Source organism: Passer montanus, unplaced genomic scaffold, assembly GCF_014805655.1.
Source record: "Passer montanus isolate IOZ18808 unplaced genomic scaffold, ASM1480565v1 scaffold26, whole genome shotgun sequence".
Taxonomy (NCBI): domain Eukaryota; kingdom Metazoa; phylum Chordata; class Aves; order Passeriformes; family Passeridae; genus Passer; species Passer montanus.
The window spans coordinates 75,627-98,328 of NW_024367261.1; the positions used below are offsets into that span (position 1 = coordinate 75,627).

Here is a 22,702-nt window from a genome sequence, read left to right on the forward strand (position 1 = left end):
GAAAACTTTTTGCCTCTGGAAACCTGGGTTAAAATCACAGCTTCAGCTATGAAGGTAAACATCATGCGCTCTTAACTGCACGGGCTGCTGCTACAAATAGGGGAAATACCACCACGCACCAAGGAAGATTCTGCTGAAGAGACCTTCAGATGCTGCTGAAGAGACCTTCAGAATTCAAACTCTGCATGTATGAAAAAATCAGGTGCAAACACAGCAGGAAAGGGATCTATTCAAAAGGCTTATATGGGCCACTAAGTCGCTCCATGAACTAGCTGGAAACAACTCTTAGAAATCAGGACTCCGCGTTTTCATCTCTCGTTTCAGTGTTTCAAACATGCATGACTGAGTCAGAATCCTGTTTTTACTTGCTTCTATCCTAAGTTTCCTTGTCCTTCCCTCTCCCCAGTACACAGATGCAGCTTCAGCAGCTCCTATTTTCATTCCTTTGGCTTCATCCACTCTCCCACAGAGGTATCCCTCTATTCATAGTTAGGAGGGCTTGCATAACTGGCTGCCCCAAAGCAATTGCCTTCAACAAAACACTTCCTTCTTAGAAGCACAAAAACTACCTTGAGATGAGTGTGTTGCCTCTGTCACTCTCCACGCTTCTTTTACCCCATATCTCAGCCTCATTTATCTTCTTCCCTTTATCACAGGGATCAGAAATACATCAAACATACCTTAAAGGATAAAAGAGGTTTTCCTTCATCCCATCTTGCCTAGCATGATGCTCAACACACAGATGGAGATTCTTCCTCCTGAATGACACACTGGAGCATGCACAACATGCAATCCATGGCAGGCATCACTTACATTTGATGGAAATTAGAATGGTGAACAGGGCAGAGCATGGCACACAGAATTGATTCTCCCAACTGACAACATCAAGAGCTCCTCATTTCAGAGAATTCCATAAGAAAACCTAATGGGCTCTTCACAAGCAAATGGGAGCAACTGAGCATCCTGCTTCACCCCACTTTCACTGTGACAGACATTATATACTAATTCAGCACTTTTCTACACCAACAAGACAGGAGAGGAAAAACACAAAGCACACAGGCACCAAAACTGCAGTGCCTGCTGACAGGTCCGAGTAACATCTCACCAAGCCAGGTCTCTCCCAAGAGAGCACAGAAAGGTCCTGAACTGACCCAGTCATTGACATGGGGAAAGGAGTTTACCCCATAGGCAGCAAGATTTGTGTTTAAAGGCACACATTTCCCCACTTCTGGCTGGGGACAGACGTGCAACAGCCCTTTCAGTCACGCACATGCCTTCTTTGATAGCCTAGTCCAGAGAAACCTGCCATTTACCATTGCTAGTTGCTAATGCACCAGCCCTCCAAGCTAATGTAGAAGAGATTTGTAGAACAGCACTAGAGATTTTATGTCTGAACCTGGCAGCAAAGAGGGATTAAAAATGCTTTCTATGAAGACATATGAACACATGATCAAAGATGGAACAAGCCCCCTGCAGCAGATTCTTGTGGTACCACTTAGCTTTCAGGATAAGGTGGTAGACATGGGGATGTTAAGAGTGCATTAATCCCAGGCAAAAAGCCTGCAGCTTCCAAAGGGCAGATTAATTATTAAACCAGCAGCAATAAAAATATTCAGCAGCTCAGAGACATATACCTATATTAGAGAGAGATAAGAGCGCCAATAACCTTGAACTTCAATTTATAGATTCACTACCCCTTGCCTGTAGATAGCAACAGTTATATTTTCTAAATTGTTCTTACAAGGGGAAATTGATAAAAATGGTGGTTTAAATTGGCTAAGAGGCACAGTGTACACAGCAGCATTTTCCTGCATCTTTCTCTCTTCTCTCCTGTCAGAACCCATAAGTAAAGAGTACGTTTGCTTCCCTGACTAACAAACCAAAACAGGGACCATGACAATGATTAAGGGCTTTTAAGTACACCTATTTTTCCTTTAAGATAATTGGGATGGCAAATACTGGGATATAAGAGATTAGGCCTGTTGGAGTTTGAAGAGACACTCCTTATCATCCTTGCCTTTCTAAAGTCAGGTTAGTCACTAGAACACCCGAAACTCAGATATTCAGAAGAGGGTTGGGCACATGTGCCCTCAAGACATGGTAGTTTTGGGGTTGTTGATACGCACATGCAAAGATCACCCAGTTTTGTGAGTGAAAGCAGAGTGTATTCTGTGTTTGAATGAAGAATAGTTGTAATCAGCTGACAGGAATTAAGTTTCATCTCAGTGCATTCAACCCTATTCAACCCTAACCACCCATTTATAGATAGGAAATGCAGAAAAGCAAAAATAATGTTTTACAGTGTTTGGCTGTGAGTCATTGAGTTGAGCAACTCCAGCTAGCAGTATTCAACATGGTTAAATGAAAATGTTGTTAGGGAGGCTGGAATCTCAGCAATTTCTCAACAGATTAATTTACTTATTGTCTCTCAAAGGGAGGAATTTGAAGTCTCTAATGTGTGTATCACTATACACTGAGTATTAAACAGGAGAGGACAAACAATGGCCAAGCTGGCTGTCCTCCAGTTAATCATCCTGCTTTGACTCAGATTCATCTACGAGCTGCTGTTGAAAACCAATTGCTTGTTTAATGGGGCAGAAAGATGAAATACATTTCAATATGCATCTCTAAAGTGTTCCTCTTATGTAAAAGTGCTGCCTGAGGGAGCAAGAGACACATACCTTTCCTTCTGCTTGTGCCAGTTTCACTTCCAATTTGCTATCCCTACAGGTACCAAATTCTAAAATGATGTGGAGAAAGAAGTTGCAGCTGAATGCAAACCGTCTCTCTTTGGTTCACAGCATTCTCAAGACACAGACAGAACTTCTCCAGGGAGGTGACAGCCATACACCCAAGCGAGATTAGTTAACACTGACTCATCAGGTGTTTCATTAAGGAGCTGTGTCAAGGAAGAAACCAAGCGCAGTGAGCAATGCTAACGCCAGCGGCGCGGCGCTCTGGGGAGAAGTGCTGGCTGCTGGGGTGGAGGACGTTTCAGGGAGAGATGACACTGGCACGGCTGGGAAAGTCAGCCCAGGCCTGTCTCCAGAAGAGCAAAAGCCATTAAGTGGCACTGCCCGGAATTAGGATCAATAGTAATGCAGAAACACACACACACATTATGTGCTTTTTCCATACCAACACTTAAAGGCAATAGCATCATTTGGGACTTCACCTTTTTTCCTCTTCTTTTTTAAACAAGAAAACATCCCTAAGCTGAGAAATAATTCAATTTCACAATCTAACTTGGAAATTACAAGTTAGAATGTAAAAGCACTAACAGAGAATCCAGGACTTTTTGATTTTGCCGTTGTGTTTTTTTATTATGATTTGACGACAGAACATCCACACATGCATAATTTATGCTACCCTTTGCTAACATAAACCAGAAAACAAAAATTTATACTGCTTTAGACCAGCCTGGACTAGAGTTCAATACACCACCTCCACAACCCACCCACACACTCCCTGTGCTTTAGAGCCACATTCCATTAGTCTGTGGCTATCATACAAGGAAACATTCTTGTGTCACACATGCCTCTGTACCCACTGGCCAGGCACTGCACATCTTAACCGCAAAAGTTGGGCTGGCACTCCGAAATTGTGTGTAATCTGGCAAGCAGGCATTCCCAGGAGCATGGCTAGCTCCCTCTGTGTCCCTCACCACAGCTCCACCAGCAGCATCAAGGTGCTTGAGGCAACGCAAGTGACAGTGGAGTTTGCCAAAGTGTTAATGTCAAAGGCTCCAGGTTCACAGCAAAGATGCTTGCTGCTTTGTGCCACCATAAGGAATTTCCATCACTCCAGACAAGCCTAAGAGATCATGCACATACAGAAAAGTTTCCTCTTATGTCACATGCAATGAATTAATATTACAAAAGGAACCAAGCACTGAGCATTCTAGAATTAAAAAAAAACTGTGTTTACTGCTTATCAATTGATTACCTGATCTCATATCAATTTTATCGTCACATGAATAACTAAGTTTGCACTGTGCTTTTTCACCACACTCTCTTATGGGGATAAGGTACATAAAGAGACTAAATGCTTCCAACTTCTGGAAAAAAAGAAGAGAAATGAAGAAAACACAGACGCCAGCACTTGGGAATTTGTTTCAGCAAATTCCAGCAGTGTGCAGGACACCAGGAGTAATGTCTGCAGATTTGGGGAGCAGCTGCCTCTCCCACCAAACGTCCACACTGCACACAAGTATCAAATCACAGAACATACTGAGCTGGAAGTGACCCACAAGGATGGAGTCCACCTGAGCCCTGCACAGGACATCCCCCAGAGTCAGCCCATGTGCCTGCTCCAGGCTGTTCTGGATTACAGTGCTTTCTGAAAGACAGTCTCTGGTCACTAGGAACTTGATGAAGAGGAAGAGATGTGAAGGAATTGAGTGGGAGACTGTGCCAACAATAGATTATACATGCTGTCTGTGTGGGATGGAGAGTTTCTATCCCATGAGAAATTTTAATATTTTGACATCTGCTTTTACCTAATCTGTCCTTGTTGCTTAAGGATTCCCATGATACAACAGACTAGTTTAGCAAAGAAAGAATCTGCAATGAAAATGTGATCCAGGAATCCAGACGTGAGGAATAAAACACACATAGCATTTAAAAGTAACACATTATTGTATTTGAAAATAACACATTATCTCCAGAGACCACAGACATTAAATGTGACCCAAAACAAAACACCCAAGCTTTCTCCAGCACAGGAAGATGCCAGAAAAGCCAAATATTTTCTGTAGAAAGTTTCTATCACAATACAGTACAGTTTTCAAAGAAGAAATATGTGTGTATGTGTATACATATACACACTCATGTGCGTATATATTTATTTTAATCTACATCTATTTATTTCTAGGCAATCTTTCCCTCCTCTAAGACACATCCTCCCATATGCCATAGTTTCCTTTTAGTCCTTCATCATGTGCCTTTGACCTGTTTGCTGCCATTCACTCACTCATCTATCTTTGCTAGGTCTGCTGCTAGTGTTCCAGAATTCCAAATGAAAAAAGATCACAACTTGCCACTAAAAAGAGTTGAGTGAGAATCTTCTCCCTGACCTTTCCATGGGAGGGTGGCCAGCTCAACTGCAATCCCTACATGCACAATTCCTCACCCATCATTTCTTTCACTTCCTTTAGGAGGAGTCCAAAGACTGTAGCCATGTCAGACAAGGTTGTGTGATGCCATTAGAAAATTCTACACTTCAAGAATTTAATTTTCCTCACAGAAGGATGCTCTGATTTTTTTCCCTTTTGATTTTGCTCCACCTGAAGTGTACTCTGCAGTACACAAGAAACTCGTCTAAGTGTAGTTCATCCTGAAAGTACAGAGACATTGTGTATGAGAAGGAAAGAGCACGCTGCTGGTTATGGTTCCCTTATTCCCAATTCCACTGCCATTGCAAACACACAGTAATCCTAGGGTGGATCTATCAAAAAAACAGAGCAGAGAAACAGACAGTGGTGAGAGTAATATTTTGAGAAGTATTTTTGATTTATTTTGTTTAAGCCACATCACCTTGCACAGTTGATTTTGAGTGCAGCTACAAAACCAGCCTAATTGGCAAAATTTAGGAGGTGTCAACACGTGGCAGAAAATTCTGACACTGGCAGTGTTTTTTGAGAGCTGTAATGTATGGCTATGTTTTTGTTTCAGATTTAGCTTCAGGAGATAATGCTAGTCAGGATGCAGATTGTCACACCATCACAAAAGTCCACCTTCCAGCATTCTCACCTCCCCTGGCATTCACCTCCAACATTTGCATATGTTTGCTGCCTAAATTGATATTTCAACAAAAGAGCAGGAAGTCAGCTCAGCAAATTGAATTTTTGTTAATTTGTTGGCTGGATTATGTGTCTGAACTAAGGCAGCAGAGAGGAAGCAGATGCAGAGTGGAATGCAGGTGAGCAGGGCTGCTGCTCCCTGCACCAGCAGCTGCTGGGATTCCCCCAGGCTGGGAGTTAAGGTGCAGTAACAAATGTGCAAACACATTTCTCCTACGTGCTGAGCACATTAACAGGAATATCCTATTAACTGCTATATCCAATAATTACTGAGCATCGGCATCTCAGTAACATCACAGTTGCAGTTGCAGCACAGTGCAGTAAGACTTTTCCTTAAAGACCTTCAGGGGAGCACCAGTACCCTGAGAAATGAGGCAGCAGCTCTGCTGGCCCCCAGAGGCACACCCCACTGACAGCACCTCTCTCCACAGGTACCTGCTGGGCAGGATTAGGCTGTTTCAGAGGTATCTGTGCTGCTGCCAAGATCTCCAGGTACAGACAACATGGAATGGCTTTGCCAACCACATCCTATTCCCATCCTCATTCACCAGTGTGCAGAACAAACAGAAAATGGAAGTTTCAACAAATGAATGTTTAGGTTGCTCAAATGTGTGATAATTTTACATTTACCATTCAGTGAAATTAAACCTAATGAATTTTACACTGAATGCCTGTCTTGAAATTGTCTCAAGGTTTAGATTTCAAAAGTACTATTTCATACCAATTACACATTGTACAATTGTAACTGCCATGCAGTATATAAAAGAAGTCAGCTTAAATATTGTTTGCTTTGGCATTTAGCCTTCTTGCAGTAGTAGCTTTAATTTAAGTCACTAAAATTCTGTTTGAAATTAGAATTGTGCATAACATTTTGCAGACCAGTATTCCAATTCAGAATCATCAGGAAAAACTGTTTTCACACAAATCTTAGTGAACACTCCTAATATATTATAACAAGTGTTGTAGTGTACCTTTCTCATAGATGTCTTCTTCAAAGAATAAACACTATTTCATTCCACTGTTGAGAAAGTGAAACTCACTTTTCAGTGAATACAGTTTTCAGTACTGCCATTTATAACAAAACAAACAGGAGACACAGCTGAAGCCTAAACAATAAATCCAGAAACTTCCTTTTGTATTTCCTACTTCACACAGTACATTTTAAAATAGAAATGGACATGCTATAGTCAGACATTCTCAGGCAGCCACCTAACTAGCAATCAAAAATTAATTCAGAAAGCAGAAATAATAAATTAGAAAACAAAACAAAAAAAACCCCAAAACAAAACCACCAAACCACAAAAACTAAAACCAACCAAACAAAAACAAAACCATCACACACTTTGACAATCCCAAAGACTTTGAAAATGTTCTGATTAAAAGACCAAGGTTATAGGAGCTTGACAGATAACTCAGCACAGAGAACATCTTTCAGCATCTTTATCCTAGACACAAGCATCATCTCAGCAGCCCCAGTTCAAGATCTAACCTTTCTCATCCCAAAGCCAAAAAATAAAATTTAGTCTCATTGAAGGGTGAAATTTACTGAGTAAAACAGATGGGACAGCAACAAAATGACCATTTCAAAGCAACTCTTTACGGTACTGAAATATCAGATTGATGGTCTGCATTTCTGCTCTTCAAGGTTAGCACTGCCAAGCTCATGATCAAGATGTTTTGGTCTGAATCACAGATTTTTTGTTGTCATCGGCAGACTGAAGGGATTTATTTATTCACTAATTTGGATGCTGCTAAGAAAAGCCAGCCAGAAATGTGGGAATCTCACAACTAGGGCCTGATCATATTTGGTTCTCCAACTGAGCTTCAGAAGTTTTCAATAAATGCAAAGCCAGTCTTCTGACTCTGAAAGCTTAAATAAATAAAGTTAAAGCCATACAGATCTCTGTAAATTATTTTTAAGAATTGCTTTTCTCAGCTGCCAGTTTATCTGCTCTTCTTGAAGTTAGTCAGTGCCTAGAAAAGGTGGAAGGACTTCCATCTGCTACTCCTTCAAAGACAGCTATCCTGAAAGGAAGCATCAACCTGGCCAAGACATATGTTTCTCAATGTATTAGACCTTCTGTCTCTGCCAAGATGCAATTAAACACTGTCTAATCTTTAAAAAGCCTGCAAGAAATAAGTTTTAAATCCCACATTTGAGAATGACCCACACTGAATTAAGTCAAACTTCACCATGACTTGCAACAGAGTAATCTGTTTACACCACGGGAATTTCCTGACCCGAGGTTGCTGCAGTAAGCTTGCAAGAATTGATTCATTTGCACTTCAAGCAAGCCGCAAGGGCTCTTAAACTGCTTCTACAGCAGGACATTATGGCAAGGCAAATTTATACCATGGCCCTTGCAGTCTCTCCTCTCTCCTTGACTCCCCAGGCACTTGGTCCTTCTCTGCACCTTTGTCTGCCTATGCCTATTCCATCCTGCAGTGAGCTTTTGGGACAAGAAAGACCAGGGGAAAACTTACTTAAAACCAAACAAAATAACCAAATCAACAGTTTTCTGCTTGTTTACACTGCTGAATCAGTTCACTGCAGGGCCAGCAGGAGGTGGGAGCACCCACCAGGGCAGGACGGACATTCCCAGACCAGGCAGAGCCAGGGCAGCTTAGGCTGTCCCTGAGCAGCTCTCAGATTCTCCTGCAGGGCAACAGCCCCAGCCTGTTCCTCCTGCACTGTCATTTTGAGATTTTAACTACTCCCAGAATCAGGGCAGAAAGGCTCAGACACATAAACAAAAGGCCTTGTCCTGCTTGGACAGGCAGGTGGGTTATTTCTGCCAGAAGCCCACTCCTGTGAGGTATTCCACCTGCACAGCACTGCCACGGGCACAGCCACACTGCAGCTGTTGGCTGGCACCTGAGCAGCACTGGGCAAGCAGGACATGCTTCTGTGGCCTGAAGGAGGGATAGAGATTACAGGCAAATAAAAGTATCCTAGTCAGAAGTCAAATCCAAAGCTGTCCTGGCAGGAAAAAGCACTGGTATGCCCAAAGCTAGTCTCACCAGGTGCTAAAAACCTCTCAGCAAAGGATAGCACCAAGGCAGCAGTGCTATTCACATCACACATACCACCACAACACGCTGCCAGCTTTGTCTGGCCATATTTTTGTTTCCAAAACAACTAGGGCACGAAATCTTTAATTGCTGCTATTATTCTTCATTGGATCAGAGCAGATTTCTTATTTTAGAAAAATATCTGCCAGACTGTCTTTTATCACAGCATGAGAGAGGAGGCAGTTGTGGTACATACTGTATAGTATGGGGTGGTTTTTTTAAATTTTTCCTCTTTGGGTTATGCATTTGCTATTCTACTTCTGTGCTTTGGCACGTGTTGCTAACCCTAGACCCATACGAAACACTTATCCTCAGGAAAGACCACCATTAAAGAAAAGGTCAGGAAGGGAGGAAAGGCACCTGCATGAATGCTTTTTTATTGAAATAAAACACTCAGTTTAAAGGGACGAAGTCTGTCTCCTGCAGAAGTCAAATCCATCAGGTTAAAGGTTTGCAAGATGCAGATTGGATTTTGCATATTTTGTTCCAGAGTTAGCACAGACACCAAAGGAAAAAAAAAGGCAGAATAGGAGAACTGATTGGACAGAATGGGACAACAGCTGATTCATTATTCTAAACTCACAAATGACACCTGAAAAGACTCATATGAGTACAGTCAAGGTTGATATAATCAAAGCTTCTCCTGCCCAAATTCCAAAGCATTGGAGTTCAGTAATTGGGTTTCTCTGTTGTACAGATACAAGAGAAACAATTTTTTTTCAACAGATGACAAACACTGACAGTTTTATTTATTTATTTAGCTTTCAAAGCAGAGTAATTTTTAATGGATCTATAATTCAAAAGCTCTTTAATTAATTTTCCTCAAGCTTCCTAGAAAGACAGATTTGGCTTTCTGCATTGAAAAACAAGTCAGTCAAGTTCCAGGCAGAGAACCCCAACCAAACCTTTCAAAGTCAAAGCTATAAATGAAACAAAAATGGGATGTTATTAAGAACACTGGTTGCAATTTCACCGCATAAGCTACTTCCAGCATTACACAATCTTTAAGTTGCTCTTAATTTTCCTTCCTGCCTTCAACCCATTTTTGTTTGCTATAATAATACTATAAAACCCCACAGAAATTCTTCCCTTATATTGCTTTTTGCCTCACCACATTATTGATTCTGCTTCCGGTGCTTTTTTTGTTACTTGACTTTCTTCTGACTCTGTTAATCGAGTGTTCCATAACCAGGAGACAGCTACAGTGCCTCCAAGTACAGGACTGAAATCTGAGTGGAAGCAACAGTGGAACTGGAAAATGTCCCTGAAGAGCTGGCAGGCTGACACTTTGTTCCTTCTGGACAGCAGTTTCACATCAAGCAGAAAACTCTAGGGATCTGTTCATTTATTTATTTTGGACAACAACTCTGAGGCTTAAATATCTGTTGAACTCAGTGCTTCATAGAGAAAATGCCCTCCTCGTTTCCCCAGGGAATTAATCTCAAGTGTCTGGATACCAGTAACAGTAAGTAACATAACTACGTCTTAGTACCAGGACACACAGGTTCTCCAGTCTGCATTTTTAACAAAAAAATCACAATTCCAGTGCACAGTGCTCCAGCAGAGCTTGCCCTCCTCCACTGCACCGCGGCACTTCTCAGGTCCCAGTCCAGCCGAGGCATGCGCAAACACTGCTCTCCCCTGCTGCTTCTGCCAGAGATTATTCTCCTCAGAGAATAAACAACAGCAGAATGAAATGTATGTCTTTAACCTAGTGCATTGATTATGGGAGCTAAGCCACTGATGGAGATGTATTTGCACTTAAATCCTGACTGCAAGGGAGAGGGCTGAGGCATCGCTGTACAAGAGGGTGGTCTCTGCCGTGGGACTAGGGCAGAAAGCTGGAAGGAGAGGCCACAAGAATTGTTAGCCTGCCAAGAATTCCTCCAAGCACAAGCCAGTTAGAGAGAAATGCTGGGACATCCAGGAGCTGGGGACATCAACCACAGAGGTGCAAGAACATGAATCCAAATGGATCCAGAATTTCTGATGCAAGTACTGGGCTGTGTTTTCTTCCACAGTTCAGCACAGGCACTTCATGAAGGGACAGCTATATTTCCAAGCAACTGAATATTCTTCAAACACCCTTTTTCTCTAGTATACTGTCTGGGTTTTTTTACCAGGCCTAAATTCAATAATTGTTGGGAAAGATTCCATACTGAATGTATTTGTAACTAAAGCAGACACATAGCTTATATATGCAAAACTGGAGTAGTGCAAAGATTGGCACATCATCCATTAGACTTCCGTAAACTGATTTCTTCTCTCACAATTCATTCCATAACCAGAATTCAAAGAATGTGAACAAACAAGTTTCCAAGATATTAGCAAGCACTTAGGTCTCAACTTATCTCTAAAAACTACAAAAGTGTCTGTACAAGTCATTTAAGAAGGGACCAGATGTTCTCAAAAGACAAAATAGCTCATACTTTTAGGTCCATCGATAATTGCAGCATATAACTTGTGAAAAAAATTAGTTCACAATGCTACACCGAGGACTTTTCTTTTAAAAGAAAAAGAATAATTAGTGATATGAGCACTGGTATGGTGTGTATGATTAAATCCTGTACACTGTCAACAAATAAAATGAAGAATTAAAACAAAAGTGAACTTTTTATTGTATCTGACTAAATAATACACACTTGCAGAATTACTGCAATGAGCACTGCCTGCAAATTTCATGCTTTGAGTGAAATTTAATTAACTTGAACTAGTAAAAATCCCACAGGGTTATATTATTTGTAAGTGAGAAAATAGGAGTCATGTCTGCGTGACTAGGGATGGGAATTTGGCTAGCCTTGTTTAATTATGGTTCCTCTTGAAAGGCACATAAATATTTATGTGAATTTGTGCACTGACATTTGTTGCTGGACTTGAACATTCAAAGTCACTACAGATAACTTCTAAATGCACCTTCTACATAGACACGGCTTTTCCTCTATGCACATCCTGTTGCTATAACTTGGCTTGTTTTCCTGACAAGCTAACCTGTAGGGATAGGCAGGAAAGGGAAGGAAAGCAGTGTTCATTCCTAGGTGATTTATGAACCTACGTGTCCTTCCTTCTGTAGCAGAAAGTTGGCACATGCACACACAAAAAAATGTGTGTATGTCTGTGCCCTCACTGGAAGAAGCATCTGGGGGAAAAACAAATCCAACCCTGAATGCTGTCTGTTTTAAGTGCAGCTCCTGAGAATGTCACTGCTCCTCTCATTTCCAACACTAGCCCATCCTGTTTTCAAATGCTGCCAAGTGCCGGGACACAGATGAGGAACAGGGCAACTAAACCTCAGTAAGCCGACAGTCTCAGCACAATGGGCTTTATATCTACAACTTCTCTCTGATACTCTCTGTAAAAAGTTTCGTTTCCTGGTAGGAAAAAATTAATAAGATTCAAAAACCAAAGTCACTTGGACATGGTCTGCATGGATGGATGCACAAGTAAAAGCTTACAGGAAGCTTTTACTACCAGCCACCCCACAGAACACTAGCTTGGATCTATACAGCAAGAAAAAGCTATTTAGCAGCTGTCTTACAGCAAGAGGGAAAAAAATCACAACAAACCAGCAGAGGGAACAGACACTTCACAATTTATTCTTACAGTGAGGCTATAACATCAGCCGAGTCAAGGAATTGCAAGTGAAAGGCAACTTTTTGGATTTAATTATCCATTTTAAACACTCCCTTATACTCTAAAGTCATTAGTTGTGTGAGCAGCTGAGACAATGCAAAGGAATTTGGAAGAGGAAGAGAAAAGCCCCTCTCATTTCCTTTCAGTGGCATCAAGCTTTCAGCTGTGCAACAGACTTATGAATCTATTTGACATTGCTCAGAATAAAAAAAAAACCCCCACCAATTAAAAAAATCCCTAAAAGTGTCATTACAGTTCTGAACAGTTACAAGTATTTGCATGACAGAAGGTAAGATTTTGCAGACTGTGCATACTCAGAGTGTTGGAGCTGGTCTGGAACAATTAAAAGACAGACACATTAAATGGTAAAAATGCTAGCTGTGTTCTGAGCTGGGGAAATTGCAAGTGTACTCTAATCTCATCTGATTGTCATCATCACAAGTGTAACAACTGCAGTTTTCCATCTTAATTGCATTCACAATTGACCAGTCATACAAAAAGTACCTCAAATAAAATTAATTCCTTAGGTTTTTTGTCACATTGACAACACACAAGATTTTCAGCAACTGAAATGGAAAAATTGATTAAAATTATATTTGCTGCAATATCTGCATCAAGCAAACATCTTCTAACCTTCCAATGAGCTTTAGGAAGAGCCTACTTTTATTCTGCTTTGGCATACTTGAAGACTTGGTATAAATTAATTTCAAGTGGGCTGCCTTCAATGGTACACTTTTTCAAGGATTCAGGACAACATGTTAGCAATGCTTCAAGGGCACCTCTGCTCCAGGAGACAGTGTACAGGGGTTAAAATAAGGATGAGGGTTCATGCCCTAATGGCAGACATTGCGTCCCTCGAAGGGCCTATACCTACTCTGACCATCAGAAAAGGGAAGGAAATTCAGCAGAAGTACTGAGGAAAAAGAGGCAAACAGACCATTATGAGTTGTGATTTGACTAAAGTGAGGGAAGCAATGGAGAACAGGAAGATTTATACTTATAAGGAGAGTACTGTAATTCCAATAACCTTTTCCACTCTTGCACAAATTGAGCCCCCAGGCACTTGATAAAAGGCATGCACAGCACTTTTTTTGAGCAGCTGGAGAGCTCCTACTGCATACTATTTTTTTTTTTAACAGCTCTCCCACAGAGCTATCGAAAATTGTAGCAGTGCTGTTTCCAGAAAATCACATCCCTGCTCAGTGATGGAACAGCCTGTGGTGGCTCTATAAACAAAGTGGTTCTGTACCATTTAACAATTAATGGTCACTTTAAGGTGAGCCAGTTAAAATTTTTCCTTCAGTGGATCCCTCTGTGATCACTCCTACCAGATCTGCTGTCAAGTGACTCAGACAAAGGAAGGCTGGTTACATAAACAGAAGGTAGGTGGCTTAACAACCTTGATCTTATCACAGACCTGTCAGTGGAGAGAACTGCACGTTACTGCAGAGCTAACTCACATGTCAATGCACTGGAGAGGAATCAGATGTTTCCCACATCCTACAATTTGGGAATGCTTTGCAGGGTTATTTATTGAGCCAGTTCAGGTTACACAGAACAGCTTCAGAGCCTGCTGTTTCCAGTGCCTCACCTGCCTTGCCAAGGCCACGCTTGCTACTGAAGAGTGATGAGAGGAAAATGGAGAATGAAATCTATTATGAACTTGGAATGCATCAGGATTTCAGAGCCTATACACTTTTGAAAAATAAGAGAGAAAAAGAAAAATACCCCATAAATCTCACTCTTTCTATTAACACCTGACTGGAAGCAAAATTATTTTACAAATCTGACATCACTGCAGCTCAACACTCAGAGCTGCTCCATTTTGGCACTTGCTCATTCTTCAGTCAGCAGCAAACTTTCTAGCACTCTGCTCTAGCTTTCCAGGACACAATTAAAAAATAAAAGTAAATCTTAAGAAGCCACATTTAGCCTTTCAGATCTGCATGTATCATTTGCAGGAGTAACAGGTTAGAGTGACCTAGCTAAAAATGACAAAGATACCTCACAGCTGGACATCCTAACTGGTCTGAAAGCCTTTGCCAAGCTTCCACAGGCTTTTGAAACACAACTTATGATTTTCAACAGTGTTTCTACCTTTTTTCTCCCAACAGTGAAAGAAACATGCCCACTCATTCTGCTACTATGCATCGGAGGGACACCCCTGCTTCCTTGCTCCAACCTTAGATGTCGTCTTCTTTCCAGCAAAGCTATTTCCAGAGCTTATTTACCAGTTCATTCAAGTCTAGACTTTCTAATTTTGCAGCATAATCTGTAGCTCAGTCACCCATGAAACTGCTGAACAGCCTGCAATTGTGTACAAATCCACACCGTGGCTTGTGCTGCCTGAGCTCAGGTACAGTCATTAGTGACAGCATACAGCACTTTAATGGGAAGCTCTTTAAACCTGCCAGGAGCATTTGCCTGAAAAAGATCTCTTCCCTTCCTCTCCTTCCCCTTAAATAGCTTAATTAATACCAAAGTCCTAGCTTTGGCTCCAGAAAGTGACAAAAGCTGGGATCCCGACCATGAAACAGATACAGCATAGGACAAGAACAGCTGGAAGGGAAGGCTTTTTTCCTTTGTTCATGAGGCATTACTCAGGCACCCGTGACCCTGCTCAGGGCTCCCACACCTCTTTGACCATGAAACAGATACAGCATCGGACAAGAACAGCTGGAAGGGAAGGCTTATTTCCTTTGTTCATTTAATGGCCCTGCCCAGTGTGACCCCCAGTCCCACTCTGTCCCCCAGACTTAGGCAGCACTGTGCCCAGCAGATTCCCCAGAGGAAGCAGGGGACAAGATCAGAGGGCACAATCCACTGACAATGGCACGCTTGGTGGTCTCCGGAGGGAAGGTAGATGGCTTGCCTGGCAGAGGGCTCAGGCAGATGCTGGCACCAGCCTGACTTGGGCAGCAGCATGTGAGAGGAGAGGGGGTGAGGGGGAAACTCCTGCCCTCAGCCATGAGAGCTCTGGTGTCAGCTGATGGCAAGGAGCCCTAAAGAAGGGAGCTGTGCTGAGCCAGCCAAAGCATCTGCCCTTCCCCACAAGCACCCAGGAAAAGGCTGCTCTGTGGTCAGGGCCAAGGCAATGACCCCGTGAGACCAAAGTGACCCAGTTGCCACACCCTCCCCACCCTCAAAGTAATCAGATTTGCTCTCTCCCATGACTTCCACATTTGCTGAGTGTACTTGCTCCCACGTGAGTTGCAGCAGCAGGCAGAGCTATCTGCAGCAAGACTGGCATGCCTCGCCTGCTGCTGCAACTCCACAGATACCAGCAGAGGCATTACTCAGGCACCCGTGACCCTGCTCAGGGCTCCCACACCTCTTCCTCTCCCTCTCAGCTGTCCAAAGGACAATTCTTCTCAGGGCCATCTTAGGGCTTTCCCCTCACTGTGTAAACTCAAACCTCCTGTCCTTCGGCTGGGCAGCAAGGCTGTGGCACCGTGCATCCATCCGTGCTAACAGGCAGAAAACCCATCTGGATGTGCACACAGCAACAAAAAACAAACAGAAGGCATCCTAGAGAAAAAAACAGCTCTTTCCCTGCCTTCTCTTAACCTGTGTTCCTCCAGTCCCCAGTCTACACTCTCTTCCATGTTTAGCTGCTGGGCAGGCTATACATGCCCTTCCAGCCACTGTGGCCAGAGCACTCCTCCCATCCCTACACCATTTCTCCCTCCAGGAGAATTTGCCACTGGTCCCAGCACCCTCCTGCAACAAGAGGTGGCCCATTACTGCAGAAATCTGCAAAGCAAGGATAGTAGGGGACCCACCCAGCATACCACAGCAGGCAGTGCCAGCTGTGTGCATCACATTGCTGCTGAGTGTGGCATATTGGGAAACACTATACCTTCCTGGGAAGAGCTTCCTGAGGATTCTTGTTGGTCCCTGACCACACAGGATATGTGCTAACTGCTGAGAATCACAGGAACCCATGAAGATTGGTAGGAAAACCCATTTCCAGGCAGGAAAGCACTTCTGGACGTCAGTAAACACTCCTCCTCTTCCACATCAGCATGAAAGAAAAGCCTTTCAAAGCTGCATGTGTTTGCTCAGTGGAATCGGATCTGCTGCCTTTCATTCTCCTGGATGATGCAAGGACCCACAGCAGCCAGGAGAGGAAAGTCCTGGGCTCATTGCTTCTCTGCCTCCCTCTCTCACAGCAAGCACCATCACCTGCACAAATCCTGTCTCTTCCTGCAGCTTCACTAAATATTTCACCTGAAACACCTCTTCCAACAAAATTATGGCAGCTGCAGGAAAAATTTTCCATTTAACAAATCAACATCCCAAGGTGGTTCCTTCAGATAAGCCCTGAGCAGCTCCAGGCAAGAAGAGGCTGTACTTGGAGGCCACAAGAAGCGAGCTCAGCACAGCACTGAGGAAAGCCCGCAGAGGAGCGCAGCATGGGAGGTAGGGCTCTTCCCTGGCACACTCTGCACCTTGGGACACACAGCTTGGAAAACAGCACTAGGTTACAAAGAAGAGTGTGGTTTGGATGGTGAAGGCAACTCAATCTTGGCAGCTCTGTGTTTTAAAGACAGCACTTTGGTTCTCTTCTCACTCCCAAAGCATCCTGAACTGTTATTTACAATTTCCCCCAGGCAGGCCATAAATCCAAGCACAACTAGCAAGCTCAACACAGTGTAAAAGGATCCCAGAGGCAGACTAATTACCTTTGCAGGCTATGCAAGCCTATGCAGTTTTCTTCTGCACAGTAGCTTTGGAAATTTTGGCTAATGGCTGCCACTAACAGGTCAAACTTTCCACTTTCTATTGTTCTGTTCAGGGCAGCCAGCTGGGAGTTCAGGGGCAACAAATCTCCAGGGGAAGAAATCAAGGCCATTAAGGGAAAGGGAAGAGAAGCTGTGAATCATATGAGTACTCCACACACTTTTCTGATTCCAGCAGAAAAGATAGTAAGGGAAGACTAAGAGGAAGCCTAAGAGATTATATGAGGACTAAAATAAAACCACCCAAACAGAAAACCCTACAACTGCCATTCTCTTGAGACTTTAGGGATTACTTCTCTCCAAGTACTCTATACCAAGGTGAGAACTTCTTTTTTGTTTAAATTATTTAACACAGTAAAAACTCACTCCCCTCATCTCTTGAGACAGAAGGTCAGAAGATATATCAGAGGCACAGGTGCTGCATCTTTCCCATTTTCTCGCCTCCACAGAAGTGTGCTGATGTTCAGCCTGCAGCTAATTTCATATGGATCTCTCCTAACAAACACCTACTAGCTCTGTTTAGGCATTGTCTATCCAGACAGCAGTGGTTATAGCAAATACCCAAATTTTTGAGGGGGTGGGGATAAAATATCAGATTCAAATCATTGCTCTGGACCAAGCAATGCATGAAGCAACCAGAATATGCCATTTTCTGAATGAAAGCCAGGGCTGACAAGCTATTGTGTGGTCTAAAGCAACACATACACTCTTTCACCCTCATCATAAAAATGTCCAGAATGAAACTTCTACTTAGTTGGCATTTCCCCATGAAAATCATCAGTTGCAATCTCTTAAAAGTTAGAAAAAATGTCTCATCAAGTAAGAAAAACTAACATGCTGCAACTGGGCTGTGAAAAATCCTGACAAGCCTATTATCCAGCTGAACATCACACTGGTAATCATTAAGCCCCCTCCCATGGGAACCACACAGGTTAAATTACTTCCAAATAAAAGTGTAATGTCTTCAGTGGTAGTTTAATTTTTTTGGTGTAAGATTCTCACTAGAGATTACATGAGCAAAAGCAAGAGAATTAAAAAAATAATGTATCTTGGGTACCATGTCAGGTATAAAAATTAAGTGCAACGCAGAACAAACTCTTGTCTGTTGCACTCAGGCCTCTTCCCCCATGGCACAGACCAAAAATAAAAGAAAAACTGTGGAACTTAACACTACAAAATACTCTGTGCAAAATAAGGATACTGTGCTAAATCTTGATGGGTTAGATACCATCCAAAATAGGAAGTAAATAAAATTTTGTGAAGATCTGTACAGCAACTTCCAGGATATAATTAGATAATACTTTTCCAGATCCATAATAAAGAGGAGAAAATTTTGTTTTCTTTGGTTGGTGTGGTGCCACCTGTTAATTACAAACAGCCAAGGAAGCAGGAGATGCTCTCTGGAGCATATCCAAGGGACACAGATTAGGCTGGTGGCATCATGGATGCACCTTCCAAAGGCAGAGGGGGATTTCAAATGTTCTGGTCACAAGTTTACTAGTCACTCCAGATGGGAGCATGTAGGTATTTCTTACAAGCTTTTCCTCAAGTTTCTCACAGAGATTGTTTTCCTCCTCATGAAACAGACAAAACCACCACCAACAACATCCAAACAAAAACTCAAAATTACCCAACCAAAAAAAAAGAGTTGATAAAAGGATTTCAGAGCCTTCTAACGTATTTTTGCTGTAACTTTACAATCCTGTGGCAGGGACACAGGATATTTCTGCAAGTAATAGAGGAAGTTCTGAAAAAGTGCCAGAGCACAAACTGCTAGAGGCTGCCAAAGTGGTCAGTCTCCCACTGAGCTCAATATTGCAGGGTGAAATCTACTCCCATTACACATTATGGCTATGACCCAGGTAACTTCTAGGTTTAAAAAACAACAGACAAACCCAAACCACTTTATAACTTTTAAAATGAGCTCTGAGACAGCTTCACAGACTGCTTTGTAGTAACCTAAAGAGACAGCTGCAAAAACCCTCCTTAGCAAAATTTGGGCTAAAACTTTTGCAATCAATATGATTCTGGTTTGATCTGCTTGAACAAAAGCAGGAAGCCAGAGAACAGCAAACCACACACTCAATAAAACCCATTTGCATGGGCGATGAAGGAATACTCACGCAGCGCGTACAGGGAGAGGACTATTCCAGCCAGGCAAAATCCCTCGAAAAACCTGAGTGTGCTGAACATGGTCACATTCACTGAGAGTGCCACAGTCAGTCCAAATATCAAAATGAATATGACAGAGAAGAGCAGTACAGGCCGTCGACCAACCCTAAAAGTAAGGAAGTGTGGAGAAACAGTGTTAAAAGCCAGGATGGACATCATGTTGGATCATTAAAACTGGCAAAGAGGGGAACAAGTCAGGCAATCTCTTCCAAATATTGCTACCTATTTTTAATGTTTGTTCCATTCTTCTCCTTTTTTCCTTACTAAATTCCAGATTTCTCTGCCAGCTTTGCATTGACAAGTCCATCTCAGAAAGGATTAAGCAGAGACAGCACATTGTATTGGAGCTTGATTTAACCAGCATTTTCAAAACAACAAATATAAATAAGGAAGCATCTAGGAACTACTGTAAGGCCATAAATAAGTCTTTTGGAGATGAAAATCAACTTCTCAGAGTTTCTTGTAGTAGCACAGAAGGATATATGGTATTATATACTACATAGCATAATATATTTTTAGCTGCAGAGGTTTCCTCTTCTCAAGAGACACGTGCTTTTCAGTCTCATCTACAAGAGCAGCCAGCTCAGGAGACTACTTTTCTTGGTCTCATTTGTTGAGGAGAAGCCTAACAAACAAGGAATGAACACAAAACAGGGCTCAGGTCACTTCACTGACCCTTACAGAATAGATAATAAAACTCACAGGAAAATTGTGAGCTCCAAGTCCCTCCACTTTGTATCCCCATAGCTGTTGGAGAGACCCACAAAACCAGCCTGACTGGAGGGTAGGGTGAGGAATAAACCACTTCAAAAACCATTACAGGCAGCAGGGGCAGAGGACTTGCAGCTCTCCTTTGCAGCTGCAACCTGCAGTTGCATGTATTGGTACAGTGCTGACGAGGAGGAAGAGTTATGCTAGCACTGAATGTGGGGGCAGCCACTGCAGAGTTTGGCTCTTTCATGTCCAAGGAACATGACATTTTTACCATCTCTTATTCATATGTTTAGTGTTTATAATTCCCTTTTCTCTCCCCTCTTTCTGTGCAAGGAGAATGATATGAAGCACCAGAGCACATGGCTATTTTTAAGAAAGAATTGGATCATTATGTGGAGACTTCCAAAATTTTTCAACTTGTCAACTCCCACAAGTTTTCCAGTGGAACTGAGGATCCCTTTTAGTCAGCTCCATATGCCATTTTCACAAAGAATACATGAACTTGCTTTTCGTAGGCAGCTTTCACAGACCCATTCAAAGCAGACTGTCAGCTGCAAGCCAGCCATCAGGTTGAATGTCAGCACAATAAAGAGCATTTAAATCTCACAACTTAGTCCAGTTTCACATGCTGTAGCATTTCTATTCAATTATTTCAGCAGATTGTCACCAGCAGTTATAAAATACATTATACATATGCATTCACAATTAGAACTTTGGATTTTGCAGTACTTAAAATAAAATAAGGAGCGAAGGGCTGAAAAAGAGACATCATTATAATTTTTTTTTAATTTTTGGGAACTGGAAGAGTGCACCAGTCATCATTCAGGCTTTTTCAAAGTCACACCTAAGAAAGTGTTGTCATGGCTCCTTGCCTGAAAACAGGTTTATTATTATTTTCATCTATAGTATCACCTGTGAGGCCCTCAAAGATTTAACTTGTTGGCATCAGCCATTCAAAGCTTTTAAAACAGAACCAACATGCAAGCTGAAGAAAGCAAGGTCAAGGCAGGCTGCTCTCCACCAGGGTACAAGCACAGACCATGGAAGATGAGCTGCAGTGGGGCTGAGGGTGGGAACACAATATCACTGGCTCTGTGATGCACAACACACTGGGGACACTCTGGACATGGGGAGTGACTGCTGTCTGTGCTTCACGTTTTGTATTTGAGGAACACAGCCCTTGGGCAGGGAGGGGAAATACCTCATGTAAAACCTTGAATACAGAAAAAAAAACCTGTGAACTTTGTGTTATCAGCTATCTGCACAGACTTTTGCAGCCCCATTTTTGTTATGCCAAGCTGTAATTCATACCAATTAGTATTTGTGGAAGTGTTTTGCAGATGAAAGGCATTATGCAAACACTCAGAATTAGGAACTTAATTCTCATCACAAGCCTGACCTGCCATTCCCTGATGTTGATTGAAAGAGACCTCATGCTTAGCATACTTCAGTTCCTTTCTTCCCCTCCTCCCACCCCCTGTACTCAAGGTTACCCATCATTAGGACACAGAATTTCTTCTACCATTGTACAAGTGACACAAACGAATGGTTGCTGCTAATGAAAAAAAAACAGAAAATCCAAGAGTGTCCTGAGCCCATAAAAACCCACTGAGGCCAGAAAAGCCCTCTTGTAAGAGGCATTTCCTCACAAGGACAAAACTAGTCATCTTCTTCACCAAGACATGCAGCACACTTCTCAAAAACCCAAGCTGCGGGGCAGCTATCAGCCATATATTTGGTGATCCAGCAGTGTTTTGACAGGATGGTGTCTTAGAGAATAAAAAAGTGCCTTTTATATGCAGACAGAATTACCTGTCTAACAGTACATGGAAATGCTTGTGAGAAATTAAACCATACACAATTTCCCTGGTAAAACAGCCCCAGGATGCTATCTGCTGCTATCCAAACTGTTCCAGAGAGAGATTGCTGCACCACAGAAGTCTCAACCTACACTGCATGCTGCTATCTAGATCAAATGCTAAATGCTGCCTGCACAGGTAAACAACCAGGGATACAAGCAACCCCAGGCTTTTGAAGCATCTGCAGCCCCCACACAGTATGATAAGCAAATACATCAAAAAGATATTCCTGATGTCAGAGTTGCACTGCAGGGGGAGGTTGAACGGGCTGAGGACAAGACCTGCTCTTCCCATACTCCTACACATGTACCTTGCCACCCTGAGATAACCAAGCTTTGCTCTCACAGCTGGTCAAATTGCCCTTCCCATGCCATCCTTTGCCATTTTTGTCTTTGGGACTGGAGCTACTCAAAGGCTCCAAAAAGCATCAGAGTAGGTGCAAAGCAGGGTCACTACAGGGCAATGAGAGGTACAGACCTCCTCTCTTGGTGCTACATGAACACCATGCCCACCTGCTCCAGGAGGAAACTTTGCACACAAACCTCAATGGGCTCTGTCCAGAGCAGGCAGAATTGCCAGCAGCACTCTCTGCCTGTGGAACAAGTAACTTATTCAGGCATTGCACACAGCTGGCCTTCCCACAGCTGAGCATGTTTGCAGACCTTCCTCCTATAGATTTTCCACACAGAGCTGTCCCAGTGTGCACACCTACT

The 22,702-nt window shown here is 42.6% G+C and overlaps 1 protein-coding gene across 3 annotated transcripts in view; it reads right to left on the reverse strand.

Annotated features, from left to right (window-relative positions):
• SLC22A23 (solute carrier family 22 member 23) overlaps positions 1–22,702 on the reverse strand; it is a 110,980-nt gene that overhangs the window by 68,962 nt on the left and 19,316 nt on the right. For all 3 annotated transcript variants that reach the window (XM_039711975.1, XM_039711976.1, XM_039711977.1), the window contains exon 3: positions 19,368–19,522. In XM_039711975.1, the coding sequence (XP_039567909.1) occupies positions 19,368–19,522 (155 nt within the window). The remainder of the gene's footprint in view (positions 1–19,367; positions 19,523–22,702) is intronic.